Genomic DNA, 16,482 nt, shown 5'->3' with positions numbered 1-16,482 from the left:
CCATTGGAGCCATATCTAGTAAATTCTTATAAGCCAACCATAATCCACGCGTTGCAGGTAGGCCACTGGTTGAAGATAAAAATTTCTGGGACTTCCCTGGTGGTCCAGCGGTTAAGACTCTGCGCTTCCAATGCAGAGGGCCCGGGTTCGATCCCTGGTCAAGGAACTAGATCCCTCCTGCATGCCGCAACGAAGATCCCGAGTGCCACAACTAAGACCTGGTGCAGCCAAATAAGTAAATAAATAAAGAAAAATTTTTTTAAAGATAAAAAATTCCACGTTATTCCTACAGTCAGTGCACTTTATCTGAGTCTTTGTGCGTCATATCTGTTCAGATTTGTTAATCCTTGAGATTCTGTATCAGTTAGTTATTGCTTTATAACAAACAACCCCAAAGTGTGGTAGCTTAAAACATTACACATTTATTATTGCACACAAGTCTATGGATTATATGGGCAGTTCTTCTGGTTTTGGATGTGTTCAGGTAATGCTTTGTGGTCAGCTGTGAGTTGGGTAGGCAACTCTGCTGATGTTGGTTGGGATCTCCCACGCGTTTGGGGATCAGCTGAATGTAGGCTGGTCCAGTATAGTCTTAAAAGGGACAGTTGGGCTCTCTTCCATGTGGTCTCTCATCTTCTAGCACCCGAGCCTGTGCTTGTCCACACGGAGGTGACAGGGTTCCTAGAGAGAAGTGGCATACAAAGCCTTCTGAGGCCAAGGCATGGCATTGTGTTACTTTCTCCACGTTCTATATGGCCAAGTCAGTCACAAATTCAACCCCGCATCAGAGTGGCAGGAGATTACAGAGTTCCAGGGCAAATGGTGTGGATGCAGAGAGGCCAGAAACTGGGACCACGAATGCAGTTAACTTACCACAGGCTCCATGAGTTTCCCTACAACAGCCAGTTATGGTGACAGTGAATTATGCCTCCTCACACCTTGATTTATAATAGGTTCATTATTCTATATTGCATTCCTAGAATTGATGTTTACCAGGTTCTGAATTTGTATTATTAGGGGAATTCCCTGGCAGCCCAGTGGTTAGGACTTGGCACTTTCACTGCCCTGGCCCAGGTTCAATCCCTGGTCGGGGAACTAAGATCCTGCAAGCTGCACAGCACAGCTAAAAAAAAAAAAAAAAAATTGTGTTATTAGGTTTCACAAGCACCACCCATAAATAGAAAATTTGAATCCATAGAACTTTATTTATTAGTAGCTAGAAGCCACTCAAGGCAGCTCACTATCATCCATGTATCAAGCGTTCAGCTGCAAGTAAAAGAAAATCGACTCAAAGTGGCTTAAAAATAATTAAATGTAAGATCTCACAGACGGGGAAATCCAGAGGAAGGGTGGTTGATGTAAACTTCTGAGAATATCGTCAAGGACTCAGGATCATCCCATGTCTCTGTTCTGCCAGGCTCAGCATGAGGTTCATCATTTGAATGGGAGAAGTTGACGTCAGTGGTTAATATCCAGAGGAGAGAGAGCGTGGGTCTCTCTATTCCTGGATCTCTTTCTCAGAAGAGAGGGAGCTTCCTCCCCGCCAAATCTCTGGCACTGGTTATTTTCCATTTGCACCTCCAGACCCACTTGCCACCTTCTCTAACTTGCTCCAAGCCCTGGGATGGTGACCTCTACAATAGCACCAGTGGGCTCCTTTGCCCATTTGTTGCCAGGCAATGTGGCCAACAGGAGTCCTTGGCAAGAGAATAGAAGGCAGGAGGAGAGTGAGTTCAAGGTGTTCAAACCTCCCAGCTCCATTTCTGCTGGGCTGCCATGGACTGGTGGCAGTTTCTTTATCAAAGACTGGAGCCCTCTCTCCATACAGCTCCCACTTTCTAAATTCAGGCTGAGGTGTGATGATGGCCCTCTGCCTTTGCTCTCTGACCCTTGTTTCTCTAAACCATAGCTTTGTAGATAATACTGTTTCCCCAGTTTGTGCCATCTGCTTTGGTCCCAGGATTCTGACAGACACCCTCCCCTACAGGTCTATCCCACTGGTTTCATTGGCTGGAATTGAGTAAGATTCCTATATCTGAGCCAGAACATAGGGGGAGGGAGCAACAATGGAAAATGATCATAAAGAAGATGATAGAGATGGGAGATTCATAAGTGAAGTCAAACACAGGAAAACTTGCATTCCCGGTGAAGAGATCAGAAAAAAAATGCAACAGTAAAAATATTAAAAGATATAGTATCACACTTTTCTAAAACAAGGAATGGCCTTTATATATAAAGAAGTCAAGATGGAAAAAGCACACATGTCCTAGGGGAGAGGAGGAATCACATGAAAGGATAGAACTAAGCTGTATCCTGAAGGTACTAGATTCCACAGAAAGATTCCCATTAACATTCATGGGGGGAAAAAACTTGTTATATACAAGTAGGAAAACATTATTCATTCGTTCAACAAATATTTATGCTAGATCCTGCTCAAGACACTTGGGATACATCAGTGTACCAACCAGATGAATGTTTCTCCCCCTGTGGAGCTTACAGTCTAGTGAGGACAGACAGACCAAACAATGGACATACTGTCTAAGAAAATTAGGAGAGGGAGTTCCCTGGTGGCCCAGTGGTTAGGACACCGGGCTTTCACTGCTGTGGCCCAGGTTCAATCCCTGGTGGGAGAACTGAGGCCCTGCAAGCCATGTGGCGCGGCCGAAAAAGAAAAAAAAAAATTAGGAGGTGTTAAGTTTATGGAAAAAGAAAATGTAGAGCAGGGTTGTGGGATGGGGAAATTGGTTTGGAATTTTAAATAGAGTAACAGGAAGGACTTCTTGACAAGTTAGAGCTGTAATGGTAGGCCATGTTATACTGTGGCAACAAATAATCCCCAATTCTTCGTGGCTCATATCAGCAAAGAGGAAATGTCAAGGAGGAAGATAGAAATGAGTGTGGGGGCTTCCCTGGTGGCGCAGTGGTTAAGAACCCACCTGCCAATGCGGGGGACACGGGTTTGATCCCTGGTCCGGGAAGATCCCACATGCCGCGGAGCAACTAAGCCCGTGCACCACAACTACTGAAGCCCGCGTGCCTAGAGCCCGTGTTCTGCAGCAAGAGAAGTCGCCACAATGAGAAGCCCGCACACCGCAATGAAGAGCAGCCCCGGCTCGCCCCCGCTCGCCACCACTAGAGAAAGCCCGTGCGCATCAACAAAGACCCAACGCAGCCAAAAATAAATAAATAAATAAAATTTAAAAAAATTAAAATATGATACAAATGAACTTATTTACAAAACAGAAATAGACTGTTTGTACATAGAGAACACACTTATGGCTAATTAAGGGGAAAGCAGGGGAGGGATAAATTAGGAGTTTGGGATTAACAGATATACACTACTACATATAAAAAAGATAAACAGAGCTTCCCTGGTGGCGCAGTGGTTGAGAGTCCGCCTGCCGATGCAGGGGATGCGGGCTCGTGCCCCGGTCCGGGAAGATCCCACGTGCCACGGAGCAGGTGGGCCCGTGAGCCATGGCCTCTGAGCCTGCGCGTCCAGAGCCTGTGCTCCGCAACGGGAGAGGCCACAACAGTGAGAGGCCCGCGTACCGCAAAAAAGAAAAACAAAAAAAGATAAACAAGGACCTACTGTATAGCACAGGGAACTATATTCAATATCTTTTGATAATCTATAATGGAAAAGATTTTGAAAAAGAATATATATCTATATATATTGCTGTACACCTGAAACTAACACAACATTGTAAATCAACTATACTTCAATTAAAAAAAAAAAAAGAGGGGGTTGGGTCTGACAGAGCTGAGAACAAAGACTCCAGAACATCAGTTCTCAACTAGGCGCAGTGTTGCCCCCAGGGCAAATTGGCAATGTGTGGAGACATTGATTATCACAACTGGGGGAAGGTGCTACTGGCATCTAGTGGGTGTGGTCTAGGACTCTGCTAAACATCCTCCAATGAACAGGACAGCTCCCACAACCAAGAATTATCCAGCCGAATGTCTGTAGTGCTGAGGTTGGGAAAAGACTAGGTACTGTATGATTCTAACTATATGACATTTCAGAAAAGGCAAAACTATATTGACAGTAAAGAGATCAGTGGTTGCCAGGGGTTTGGGGGATGGAGGGAAGGTGTGAATAGGTAAAGCACAGGGGACTTTTAGGGCAGTGAAACTATTCTACATGAAACTGTAACAGTGGACACATGACATTATACATTTGTCAAAACCCATAGACTGTACAACGCAAAGAGTGAATCTTAATGTAAACTATGGACTATAGTTAATAATAATATATTGATATTGGTTCACCAATTGTAACAAATGTACCACACCAACACAAGATGTTAGTAATAGGGGAAACTGGGCAATGGAGTGCAAGGGTGAGTTTATGGATCTCTATGTATTATTTACTCAACTCTTCTGTAAATCTAAAACAGTACTAAAAATAAAATCTATTATTTATTTTTGAAAACCATGTTGATAATTTTCTCTGCCTAGACTAATCACATTTCACGTATGGATAAAATGTATTATTTGTAAGGTTCGAGTATACACAGCATTTTTCAGTAACGCAGCGACTCTCTGTGTAGAGGGACAGATGCACCTTGTTTTGTTTGGAATTTTGCCAAGACTTGGTCACCATTTCAGAAAATCACATCACCGATAGCAAACTAGTGGTCTTGGAGTGGTCGGTTCGCCTGTACTGTGTATGCATTCCCAGCCATTGCATGAACAGTGGTTTTATAAAGAGGGGCCAGCATCCGACTGCTTCACTGTGCCTGAGCATTAACATATTCAAACACACATTATTTTATTACTAGATACTTTTCTTTATCCTGGGTAGTACAATTAGGGTATTTTATTGACATTAACTTTTGCGTATATAGATAGGTTTTATTACAGATGAATTTCACTGCAGGATAGTAACAAAATATTTTCTCTTAGAAGGATGACTGAGTCTGATTCAGTGGAGAACCCCTCCTTTAAAATGAAATCCACACTCCTTACTCAGCCCTCAGGCAGGTCATAACTAGAGCGGCTGTCGCAGAGGCTCTGTCTCCTCCTCCTGCCGTGCCTGCCAAAGGGATCTATTTGTATGTCCCAGAATGTGTCGGCATCCTTGTGTCCCTGACCGTGGTACGGGTTGTTCTCTCGGTGAAACGCCCTCATCCTCTTCCCTCACAGCCTCACAAATGCAATGTTCCTTAAACCTCAGTTCCTCATGTACTTCCATGGAAACTTGTGTCACAGCTGTGCCCACCCCCCAATTAAATGTATAAATAAATTCATTTTCAAGGAAAATTATATCTTATAATAAATAGGAAACCAGCATAAGTAGCCCTAAAAATAAAGTAACTATAAAAATAGATAGAATGAACATAAGTTATTAATCTCTATTTAGGTAAATTTGTCAGCAGAAGCCCTGAGGCCAGTTTGTGTGTGTGTGGGTGGGTGAGAGAGAGAGAGAGATTAACAGGTGTTAGAAACATGTTAGCACCGCAGTTCAGACTTTTCCCCTTGTTGTATTCCGAAAGTTTGAAAGCAAATTGAAGAGAGAATAACTTTCTCATTCACTGCAATTTAATGATGTCTCTGTTCTCCCTAAAATCATTTGTATATCACTGCAATCCATTTATTAACCAAATATTTATCAGGCACCTGCTATGTACCAGGCAGTGGCGCTAGATGTTTGCAATAAACAGTAAACCAGGTAAGTAGGGACTTTCCTGGTGGCACAGTGGTTAAGACTCCGTGCTCCCAATGCAGGGGGCCCGGGGTTCAATCCCTGGTCAGGGAACTAGATCCCATATGCATGCCACAACTAAGAGTTCACATGCCACAACTAAGGAGCCAGTGAGCCACAACTAAGGAGCCCACCTGCCACAACTAAGACCCACTGCAACCAAATAAATAAATATTTTTAAAAACAAACAAACAGGTAAGTACAGTCTTTAAAGGCTTCACATACTCACAGTCGGCTAGAGGAACAAAAAAACAAAACACAAGAACCTGGAAATGGCCAAAAAATGTCATTACTAATGAAAATAATTTGTGATTTAAAACCTCTTATTTCTCCAGCATCCCCAATACGCATGGCGATTGAAGAGAAAACAAACTCGTAAATTATATGAGTTAGAGAGAATTAATTACAAAAGGGCAATGGTCTGTCATCTTTCAAAGTTTTTAACGGAAAAAAGTGGGAAGTGGGTGCATCTTTATGTTTGATAAGATGTGACGTGGGACCAATGAAAGTAATTTTCTTTTAAGCGGCGGTGGTGGGAGGGCACCAGACGAGGCTAGGGAGCGGGCCGGGGCTCACCTCCGGCTCACCCATTCCTCCGGACCCTTTGCTTAGCCCCTCACTGCTCCGGAGCTCAGCCACACCGCCACCGCGAAGCCCGCCTGGAGGCCCCGGAGGGACTCGCCCCTCCATTGTGCGCCCCAAAGTCCCGGCGCTTCCCCAGGCACCCACTGGAGAAGGGTCCATCTGTTCGTCTGTCTTCCAGACCGCGGCACCGGCACTTGGCCCTCCCCTCTGCCTCCCGGGGGACCCATCCAGGCGTAGCCCGCCAGGACCGCTGGCTACAGACGGTCTCTCTGGCTTCCCCCGGCACCGGCCGCTCTCGGATTACACCCTCGGCCGGGGCTCTGCGGGCGCGCGGCGGCCCGGCCCCTCGGCGGTCTCCCAAGTGAGCCGGCGCTAGCAGCGCCACGGCACCACCTCAGACTTGGCGGAGCCGGGAGAACCCTGCGCCAGGTCAGCTCCACAGCACTCCGCTGTGGGGCGGGGGGGCACCTTCCCCACTACCTCCCCCCACCCCGCCCGCACTGGTCTGGGCCAGGCGCCCGCAGAGAGGCGAGGCGGCGGGGGAATCTTTCCGGGTCACCGCCTCTCGCGCGGCGCGGGCTGCGGTGGGGTCCTGGGACGGCGTCGTCGGGCCGAGGTCAGACGCGGGAGTCTGGAGTCCCCAGTCCTGAGGCCGGAAGAGGTGGTGCGACCCTCTGTCCCCGCCCCGGGGGCGGAGCCGAGGTCGGAGCCTGCGGAGCCTGAGACTAGGCGAAATCGGCACGAGGCTCTCTACCCCGCTCCAGCCTCCCCCTACCCCGTCCCAGACTCTGGGAGACCCGACACCCCCCTTCCCCTGTCCACCACCTGTAAGACCCAGCCTCCCGGGTCCCCGGCTCGGCCCACGGGCCCCGGAGCAGGTGCAGGTGCGGCTGCCCCATCTCTCTCCCACCCGGGCACATCCCGTTGGGCGGCCATGGCGCGAGGAGACGCCCCGCAGGACAGGCGAGTTGGGGACCGGATGGGGTGCGTATGGGGATCCGGTGGCCGTGGGCAGCTCAGACCCGCTCCCTTCGGGCTCTCCAAAGCAGACCAGCTGGAACTACAATTCCCGTCAGCCGCCTCCCTCGGGTGCCTGAGCCTGGGTGATGGGGGTTGTAGTCCGCTCTCTGAGGAGCTGCCCTGGGAGGTGGGAGGGGCCGCCGAAGCGGGACGTCCTCCGGGTGACCTTCTGAATGATCCTCACAGCTACCACATGGTCGGGATCAGCTTCTTCATCCTGGGGCTGGGCACCCTCCTTCCCTGGAACTTCTTCATCACAGCCATCCCGGTGAGACTCGTGGCTGGAGTGACAGCCCCACGGTCACAACCACCGTCCTTCCCTCCAGCTGCCCTTCCCCACCACGCTGCCTTTGACTCCTCATTATGTCCGTTTGTCGGCTGAGGCAGGATCCTCAGAGAGGGGAGGTGCCTCTCTCATGGCTAGGACGACCAAGCTTTGAGGGATGCCCACATCCTAGAGGGGCAAGGCCACCAGGTCAGGGGATCCTGTGGAACCAGCAAGGAGCTAGCTACCCACCTACTTTCCCTGTTTGTCATTATTCCTTGCTAGTCACTCAAAAAGTGGGTTATCCAAGCCTTTGGTTTTCTTTGAAACAGCATGAATGACATTCATTCATCCAACAAATAGTTAATGTACACCTAGAGTTCCTGGCACTGGGGGCACAGAAGGAAACATAGCAGAGGAAGGTTTCATCCTCACGGAGCTTACATTCTTTCAAGGGAAGGCAGGAATGTAGGGCTTGTGTCCTCTTTGGGACTGGGTTATTCTTATATAGTAAATGCAACAACTTTCCAGATGCCTCTTTAGTGCCTGGCTCTGTGCCGGGCCCTGGAGACCCAAAGATGAATCAGCTCATGGTCTTGAGAGCAAGATGGGTGCATAAGAAATATAAATAATGTAACATGACACGTGCCATCCCAGGCTTGGAGCAGGAGTCCTGTGGGTCCCCAGGGGAGGGAGCAATTCCTTCTGCGTAAGGGAAGAGGTGATTTGTAACTTGGGTAAAGCATTTGTGTTGAGGGAGGGGAGTAGTAGGAGGGGAGAGGGCACTCCAGGCGGAGACAGCAGCCTTGCAAAGACACCGGGAGGCAGGAGAGTACCAGCTTATTCAGAGAAAGGGCCAGAGCTTGGGGTGACTGGAGCTTAGCAGGACGGAACAGGAAATGGGGCACAGAAGGGAGACCAGGGTCTGGTTCTGAAGGGCCCCAAATGCTATTCCAAAACATTGGGGCTTTGCCTTGCAGGCAACAGGGAGCCATGGACGGGGAGCGGGGGAGTTACGCAGAGTTGTGGCGGGATGTGTGTTCCAGAGAGAAAGCAGTTGCTCAGCATCTGGGCCAGAGCCTGGCTTACAGTAGGAGCTCCATAAATACTTGGGAACCTGGAAGCTGCTGCAGGAGTGGGGGTGGGGGCTGGAGCCAGGGCACAGGAGAGGAGGGGTGATCCAAAGATGGAGCAAGGCCCAAGTTGGGGGTTCTTAGTGCTTGGGCTCAGTCCCAGACTTCAGCCGTTCAATTCAATGCACGTTCATCGAGCTCCAACCGTGTTCCAGGTGCTGGGGACGGTGCAAAGACAGAGAGTCAGTCCCGCAGAAGTTAACGGAGCAATCCCAAGCATGGGAGGAGGTAGAGGGAGAAGGCTGGGGGGGTTCCTGAGGGTAGGTTGTAGGGTGACCCTGTACCCCACTCCCCTGGCATCCTGGCAGTACTTCCAGGGGCGTCTGGCAGGGGCCAACGGCACCACCGAGACCCTGGGCGCCAACCACACGAGCCCTGCAGATACCTTCAACTTCAACAACTGGGTGACACTGCTGTCCCAGCTGCCTCTGCTTCTCTTCACACTCCTCAACTCCTTCCTGTACCAGTGGTGAGAAGCCCTGCCCCTTGGGCTCAACCCCAGGCCATCCCTCTGTTGTCCCTTCCCCGCCTTTGCTGAGGCAGCTCCATCTGGGCCCAGGGAAGACCTCCCATCCTTCCTCCCCTCCCCGCTGCATCTCTCCCCAGCCCCCACTGTCCAGCCCTGGGATGAGACTCTCGCCCCCTCCCCTCCCCTGGCCTGGGCCCAGCGATGCGCACTCTGCCCTCCTCCGTTATGAGCAGCATCCCTGATACGGTGCGGATTCTGGGCAGCCTGCTGGTCATCCTGCTGCTCTTTGCCCTGACGGCGGTGTTGGTCCAGGTGGACATGAGCCCCGAGCCCTTCTTCTCTATCACCATGGCCTCTGTCTGGTTCATCAACTGTGAGCACCGCTGCCCTTCCCCACCTCCCCACCCAGCCCGCCCTGCAGGGCTTCAGCCCAACCTCTTCTTTTTACTGAAAGGGCCCAAGGTATCCAAGAAGGAAAGACAGCAGTAGCATCACCCACACCCCTGATGAGAAACTGAGGCCCGGCGGGGGGAAGAAACGTCACTCGTCCAAGGCCCCACAGTGACCTAAGAGCAGATCTCCTGGCTCCTAGCTCCTCACACCTAGGGCTGCACCTCGGAGGAGGGATGAATGTGGGGTGTTACATCGGAATGTCCAGAGTCTCATGCCTACCCAACCTAGTCTGGAGTCCCCTATGCACCCTGCCAACACCTCCTCCAGGGAGCCCCCAAGGCCTGCCTAGTTGAGCAGTGGCCCCCAATCCTGCCCCTCCACAGCCTTCTGTGCAGTTCTGCAGGGCAGCCTCTTCGGGCAACTGGGCACCATGCCTTCCATGTACAGCACCCTCTTCCTCAGCGGCCAGGGCCTGGCTGGGATCTTCGCTGCTCTTGCCATGCTCATGTCCATGGCCAGTGAGTAGACTTGGGTGGCTGGAGGGCAGGGGTGGCCTCTGGGATTCTGGGGAGCAGAGAGGATGAACCAAGAGCAGGATGCCTTGGGCTTTGGTGGAGATGGAGGTGATGGGGTGATGGGGGAGCTGGGGATTGGGTTTGGGGCTCTTGAGTTACACAGTGAGAGAATGACTTGGTGAGTATTGGGTTAACTGGGGGCCAGGGGCAGGATTCCTGAGGCCGGCACTGGCACGTGGCAGTAGGCTGAGGCTGAGGGAAGGGGGGACAGGTTTGGGATTCAGATAGACTTGGGTTTGAATCCCGGTTCCACTGCTCCCTAGCTGGGGGCATTGGCTGGCACCTACCTGTGTCAGGTTCCCCACCTGAATGATTATTATAGCTCCATCCTCAGATTGTAAGGAGCATGCAGGAATAATGAGCACATAGTAGGTGCTCAACAAAAATGACACGTGGGGAAGAGTGAGAGAAGTGGAGGGCTGGGCTGGGGGCCCCGGCACAAGGGTCCTGAGTTTGTTAGTGGGAGGAATGGAAGATGCAGGGAGGTGTGAGTCTGAGACATGCCTAATGCGAAGCAGGAAAAGAGTTGTTAGCCCTGCGGGAGCTGGTGGACCAGCCACCTCCCTTCCGCAGCTGAAGTTTCTGCACAGGTGGCGTGGATGCCCAGACCTCCGCCCTGGGGTACTTCATCACGCCCTGTGTGGGCGTCCTCATATCCATCGTGTGCTACCTGAGCCTGCCCCACCTGGTGAGCCTGGTATTGGGCTCAAGGCCCACTTCAGAGCATCACAGATACAGCCCTGAGTCTGAAGCCCTGAGAGAGGCCAAAGGAGGCAGAGGGGACCTGGGCCCAGCCCTGGTCCCCAAAGGAGTCAGCCACTGGGGGACCCCAGCCCCTAAGTCAACAGGGTGGGGAGGGATCCAGGCACTTCAGCCAAGCCAGGCAGGGACAACGCTTTCCTTCTGCAGAAGTTTGCCCGCTACTACCTGGCCAAGAAACCATCAAAGGCACAAGGTCAAGAGCTGGAGACCAAAGCTGAGCTCCTCAAGTCTGGTGAGCCCGGGACCCTGCCAGGGAGCCTCCACCACAGGGAAGCATTTCCCCTCTGTCCCCAACTAGAACCCTCATCCCTAGCAGCCTCGTGTAATCAGAGGCAGAAGATCTTGAAGGCAAGTCCATGGGATTAAAGTCATCCCTTTGCCCTCTGGGCCTCAGTTTCCTCCTCTATAAAATGGGGAGGCAGTAGAGCTTCAGGCACACAAGTTCTAGATCCTAGTGTGTCTGAGTTTGAATTCTAGCTTCATAACACCCAAGCTGTTTGACCTTAGTCAAGTCACTAACCCCTCTGAGCCTCAGCTTCTTTATTTGTAAAGCAATGGCAGTGAAATAATCCATTTAAGGTGCTTAACTCTGCCAGGCACAAGTATGGGCTTAATAAATAGTAGCTCGGCATATTTGCATTGTTAATTCTCTTTGCCTGCACCCTGGGCTGCTGGAGGGTCACTTGCTTTAATTGCTTGGAATCTCCTTCCCTCGGGCCTGGTTGTCACAAGCGTGGGTCACAGGCATGACCCTGCCCTCCCCTCTTGCCCCAGATGAGAAGAACGGGATTCCCAGCAGCCCCCAAAAGGCAGCCCTGACTCTGGATCTTGACCCTGAGAAGGAGACAGAGATGGAGCCAGGGGAACCCCAGAAGCCAGGAAAACCTCCAGTTTTCATTGTCTTCCAGAAGGTTTGCCTTGGATATAGCCCCCAACCACCACCCCTGGGGAGGAGAGGGCTGCTCTCTCCAGCCTTCCCCAGAGACTCTCAGAATGTGCTGGGGCCTTAGTACTCACCTGGTCCACCCAAGGTGACAGGGTCACGGTGGGTCAGAGACGCGCTGGGCCAGGCCCCAGTGTCCTGTTCCTGTGCCAGGGCTTGAGCAGGAGGGCTTGGCTGCGTGTTGGGCTCGGGGTCTGCCCGCCTGCTCACACCCTTGCCTCCGACTCGCAGATCTGGCTGACGGCGCTGTGTCTCGTGCTGGTCTTCACAGTCACCCTGTCCGTCTTCCCAGCCATCACAGCCATGGTGACCAGCTCCACCAGCCCTGGGAAGTGGAGTGAGTGCTCCGCAGCGGAAGAGGACAGGGCAGTGGGCATGAAAGGCAGGGAGGGAAGGGGGCGGCCGGGACCAGGATAAGCCCTCTCTCCCTCCCAGGTCAGTTCTTCAACCCCATCTGCTGCTTCCTTCTCTTCAACGTCATGGACTGTCTGGGACGGAGCCTGACCTCTTACTTCCTGTGGGTGAGCACACCCAGGCTGGGGTGGTCTGACGGTTTGGGGAAGCAGTCGGGGATCAGAGGGGGTGAAAGAGCACAGAAAGGTGATGTGCCAGCGGTCCCACTGGTCTGGGTCTGGTAATGGAACAGCTGGCTGCTTTAGCAGTGAGCACCTGGCCCCTGGAGATAGGCAAGCCACGGCTTAGACTGTGAACTCTCTGAAAGCAGAAGCCTTGTCCAAATGACCTGTGTCTCCAGCATCCAGCCTAGGGCCCAGGCCCCGATGCTTAGAGACCGTTACGTGGAGTTTCCTGTACCCCGTGGGAGGTCAGACAAGATTCCTAGTATTTAGATTGCTTTTAGCCAAGATGCTGCTTCTTTAAATGAAATCTTCCAAGGACACACAACAAGCAAAGTCGATCAAAGAGTAGCTGCTCTGGGAATTCCCCAGCGGTCCAGTGGTTAGGACTCCGAGCTCTCACTGCCAAGGGCCCGGGTTCGATCCCTGGTCGGGGAACCAAGATCCCACAAGCTGTGCATCCAAGCCAGGATGGGGCCTGGATCCCCAGCTTCCAAACCCATCTTCCCCAAAGGGGTCTTTGGAACCCCCAGGGGTGCTCAGAGCCACCAACGTTGAAAACCGAAGATGCTTGTCTAGTTCTGCCACGGAGAGAGCACAGGCTGGAGCTCGGGAGAGGCGAAGTCTAGTCCCAGGCTGGTCCTTGATTGCTGCGTGGCCTTGGCCCAGCTGCTCGCTCTCCAGAGGCCCAGGTGCTAGGTCCTCCCTGGCACACGTGGAGTAGGTCAGGGGAAGTGATATTTGAGTCTACCTGGGGTGTCCCTGGAGCAGAGACCCGGCTCCAAGGAACCCCCCCCACCCCAATCCTCTGCCGCAGCCACGCAAAGACAGCCGGCTGCTGCCCCTGCTGGTCTGCCTGCGCGCCCCGTTTGTGCCACTCTTCATGCTGTGCCACGTGCCCGAGAGGTCCCGGCTGCCCATCCTCTTCCCGCAGGACGCCTACTTCATCACCTTCATGCTGCTCTTTGCTGTTTCAAATGGTTACCTGGTGTCCCTCACCATGTGCCTGGCGCCCAGGTCTGGGGGATGGGAAGGTGGGGGGAGGGCCTGGGAGCAGGGAGGTGGGCTATAGCTCTTTGAGGGGCCTCACTGGTGCCACCTGGCGGGTCAGGCTTTAACTGTTGAGCTGGCCCCAGCCAGGAGCTGGCGAGAGGAGGACTTGGCTGGGGAGGTTCCTGCCCAGTAAAGTAGCCCAGGCACTGATTTGGGGGGCCTCCTCTCTGGTCCTCAGTTTCGCCATCTGTGAAATAAATGGGTTGGACTGTCATTCCTTAGGGCCCAGCTACTCCCCCAAATTCTCAGTTGCAAGGGAGCTAAGGTTTTGATCACAAGCAGAGTTCCTGGCCTATTTACTCTAGGGAAAATGGAGTCGAGAATCCAGGGAGAGCCGAGGTGACCGGGAGGCCCAGGTAGGGGACATTCTGCCAGGAAGGAAGGCAGTTGCATCTAGGCCCCGGGGGCGTGAGGGATGTCTATGTCCAGTGGCCCCATTTTACAGATCAGGAAACTGGAGTCCAGAGAGAAGGGCCTAATTATAGGGACCAGAGGTTGGGTCAGCCCAGACTAGAACTCAGGCGTCCTGTTGTTAGGAGGGCGGAGGGCACAGGGCTGGGTCCAGGTGGGGCCTGACATTTTCTAAGAGCTCCTACTCCTGTGTGTTCTAGGCAGGTGCTGCCACATGAGAGGGAGGTGGCCGGCACCCTCATGACCTTCTTCCTGGCTCTGGGGCTCTCCTGTGGCGCCTCCCTCTCCTTCCTCTTCAAGGCGCTGCTCTGAAGTGCTCTGTCCAGGGCTCTCCCAGCATCTTCTCTTTGGAGCTGAGACCCAGCACGCGGAGAATGGTGGGCCGGGCTCAAGCCTCTGCTGGGCTGGGGCCCCGCGGTCTGGGGGTGCCAGGAAGAGGCAGGTGCTGCTCTCCTTCCTGGGCTGGTGGCCACCTGGGGTGCTGCAAGGAAGAATTCACCACCTGCCATTCTAAGCCTCCCCAGCAGTGGAGTTGACGCACAGACTATCCAGATGCACACAGACCTCACTGAAAGGGTGATGATCATGAAAAAGAGGGCCGAGGACAATGGCCCTTCCTCACCATCAGGAGTGCGTTTGTTAATCATGAGAAACTCACTGGCCAAGTGCCGGGGCTCAGAGGCCACAGGTGGGACCTTGCCAGCTGTGTGGCTGGCGTGGCCGCAGCTTCAGATTCAGAGTGGGAGTGGGGGCCAGCCCTGGGCAGGAGCTCCTCTTCTCTCCAGGTCTCAGCGACCCCATGGTCAAGCCTCTTGGACTCCAGAACAGAGGATTCCAGGGAAGTTGAAGGGACAGGGAGAAGGAGTTCAGGATCTGAGGGTGCTCGAAGGACCCTCTGGGCCTCAGAAAGGGTTTTCGTCGCCAGCATTTACTGTGTCCACTCCCCAGAGCCCAGCTGGACCTGGGTCCCAGAACTGCAGTTAGCCTGCATGTGTGCACTGCACTTTACAGTTTGCAAAGCTCTTCTGCACCCGCTCTCTCACTGAAGCCACACTGAGGCCCTTGGAGGGAGGCGAGCGGGGATGGTGCTCCCCTCTGTACAGGTGAGGAAACTGAGTCCCAGGGGGAAGTGACCAGTTCTTGGCAGAGCCAGGACCCAGCCCCCACCTCCCTGTAGGTGCTGCTCTTCCTGCCCACTGCCTGCTTCCCTTTTCCTTGAGGGGCTCAAGGCGAGAGCCCTAAGGACTTACTCCACCTTTTTGCTTGTTTTTTCTCTCTGACCCTGCTCCTGGGTCTAATAATAACCTCCATTTGTACAATGAACTCACTTTCCAAAGTGCTTTCAGCTCCGTTGGCTTTGCTGAGCCGGGTGGGGTGGGGATGATTGTACCCACTTGACAGATGGGGTGACCAAGGCCCTGAGAGGGGCAGGGACTTGTGGGCATCCCTGCGCTGGGCCCTCTTGACCACATCATGGCCCAGGGGTACTGGCCTGCAAGGAGCCCTGTGCTCCCGGGCAGAGCGCCTGGCCGCATGGATGACTATTGCTCTCTCCACCACCGGTGTCCTCTGCTTCCCCAGGCTCCCCCTTCTCAGAAACGGAGACTCAGAGAGGCAGTCAGCCAATTCTCCACAGGGATGGAGGAAAGGCCTGCTTGGCCACACACCTGTGCTACCCTGCCCAGCACAGAGAAAAGCAGGGGGTCTTGAGATTACAGGCAGCGGCCTTTCTGGCCACTTGCCCTCCTGCCTTCTGTGACCATTCCCTCAGCAGCTCTTATATGCCAGGCGCTGAGCCAGCGCAGCCCCCCTGCTGAGAAGCCAGAGGCTGCTTTGCTACCAAAGAGGAAAGTGAGGCAAGCTATGACCTTGGGAGCTGAAATAAAGCCACACTCCTTCGACCCTTTTTCACCGTGCCAGGTTCTGGCTGGTCTGGCAACCCTGAAACGAAGGAGTTGTGACCCTCCTCCCAAGGCCATGGGAAATAGAATGTAACTTGTGATGGGGCTTGTGAGGACCCTGCAGAATGTGTAATGTGAAACTGTAGAAGAGGGGGCCAGTGATCTCACTGGGAAGTTGGGGCAAGCATCCCTGAGGAGGTGTCCCCTGAGCTGGGCCTTGAAGGATGAATATGAGCTTGCTGGGCTGAGGTGGGCAAGGGGCGTCCCAGGAGAGGTACCAGCAACTGTGGAAGGCGTGGACACGGAATATTCAGGGAACAGTGGGGACTTCTGGTGGCGGGTCATGGGGGAGCAGAAACTCCTAGGGTGTGAGGAAGGGGACGGGACAGGATGAGGCTGGGGCAGTGGGCTGGGGACAAACACTGAAGGGCCTTAGGGCTGAGGCTTAACCAGGAGGTTAGAGAGAGGAGCAGGCACACAGAAGAGAAGGCTGCTACCTCTACAGAGGCCGTTTAACTTGGTGGTTAAGTGCATGTGCCCTGACCCACAGTCCTGGGTTCGACGCCAGGCCCTTTCCCAGCAGTGGGAACTGAGATTCCTGGAGACTGCAGTCCTGGAGAAAGCACCGGAGTACAGACGGACATTTACTAAACGGTACTTGTAGTCCTGGGATTATTTTGTGCAGACCAC

At 53.2% G+C, this 16,482-nt stretch overlaps 1 protein-coding gene across 4 annotated transcripts; it reads left to right on the top strand.

Moving 5' to 3' along the window:
• Positions 1–6,548: 6,548 nt before the first annotated feature.
• On the top strand, positions 6,549–15,214 carry SLC29A2 (solute carrier family 29 member 2). 4 transcript variants are annotated; one of them, XM_067037622.1, is made up of 13 exons: positions 6,856–7,255; positions 7,499–7,580; positions 9,019–9,179; positions 9,413–9,552; positions 9,956–10,090; positions 10,738–10,835; positions 11,057–11,141; positions 11,684–11,820; positions 12,084–12,189; positions 12,288–12,373; positions 13,245–13,444; positions 13,786–13,836; positions 14,092–15,214. In XM_067037622.1, the coding sequence occupies exons 1-13, from the start codon at positions 7,227–7,229 to the stop codon at positions 14,201–14,203; spliced, it is 1,422 nt and encodes a 473-aa protein (XP_066893723.1). In that variant the 5' UTR covers positions 6,856–7,226; the 3' UTR covers positions 14,204–15,214. The 4 variants fall into 4 exon arrangements, with proteins under 4 accessions (XP_058925017.1, XP_066893722.1, XP_066893723.1 ...); XM_059069034.2 differs by lacking the exon at positions 13,786–13,836 and having other exon boundaries at positions 6,549–7,255; XM_067037621.1 differs by lacking the exon at positions 13,786–13,836 and having other exon boundaries at positions 6,684–7,255; positions 8,866–9,179.
• The last annotated feature ends 1,268 nt before the right edge of the window (positions 15,215–16,482 follow it).

The sequence above is a fragment of the Kogia breviceps genome, chromosome 7 (assembly GCF_026419965.1).
Source record: "Kogia breviceps isolate mKogBre1 chromosome 7, mKogBre1 haplotype 1, whole genome shotgun sequence".
NCBI classification, from domain to species: Eukaryota; Metazoa; Chordata; class Mammalia; order Artiodactyla; family Physeteridae; genus Kogia; species Kogia breviceps.
The sequence above is the reverse complement of the archived record's forward strand: the minus strand, read 5'-3'. Positions and strand labels throughout refer to the sequence as shown.

What these genes read in the sequence shown, in the direction of transcription:
- SLC29A2 (XM_067037621.1), top strand. Translation starts at nt 7,227, where the DNA reads ATGGCGCGAGGAGACGCCCCGCAGGACAG. An exon ending in GGAGACGCCCCGCAGGACAG is followed by an intron (nt 7,256 to 7,498) that starts GCGAGTTGGGGA and finishes TGATCCTCACAG; the next exon opens with CTACCACATGGTCGGGATCA. An exon ending in CTCTGTCTGGTTCATCAACT is followed by an intron (nt 9,553 to 9,955) that starts GTGAGCACCGCT and finishes GCCCCTCCACAG; the next exon opens with CCTTCTGTGCAGTTCTGCAG.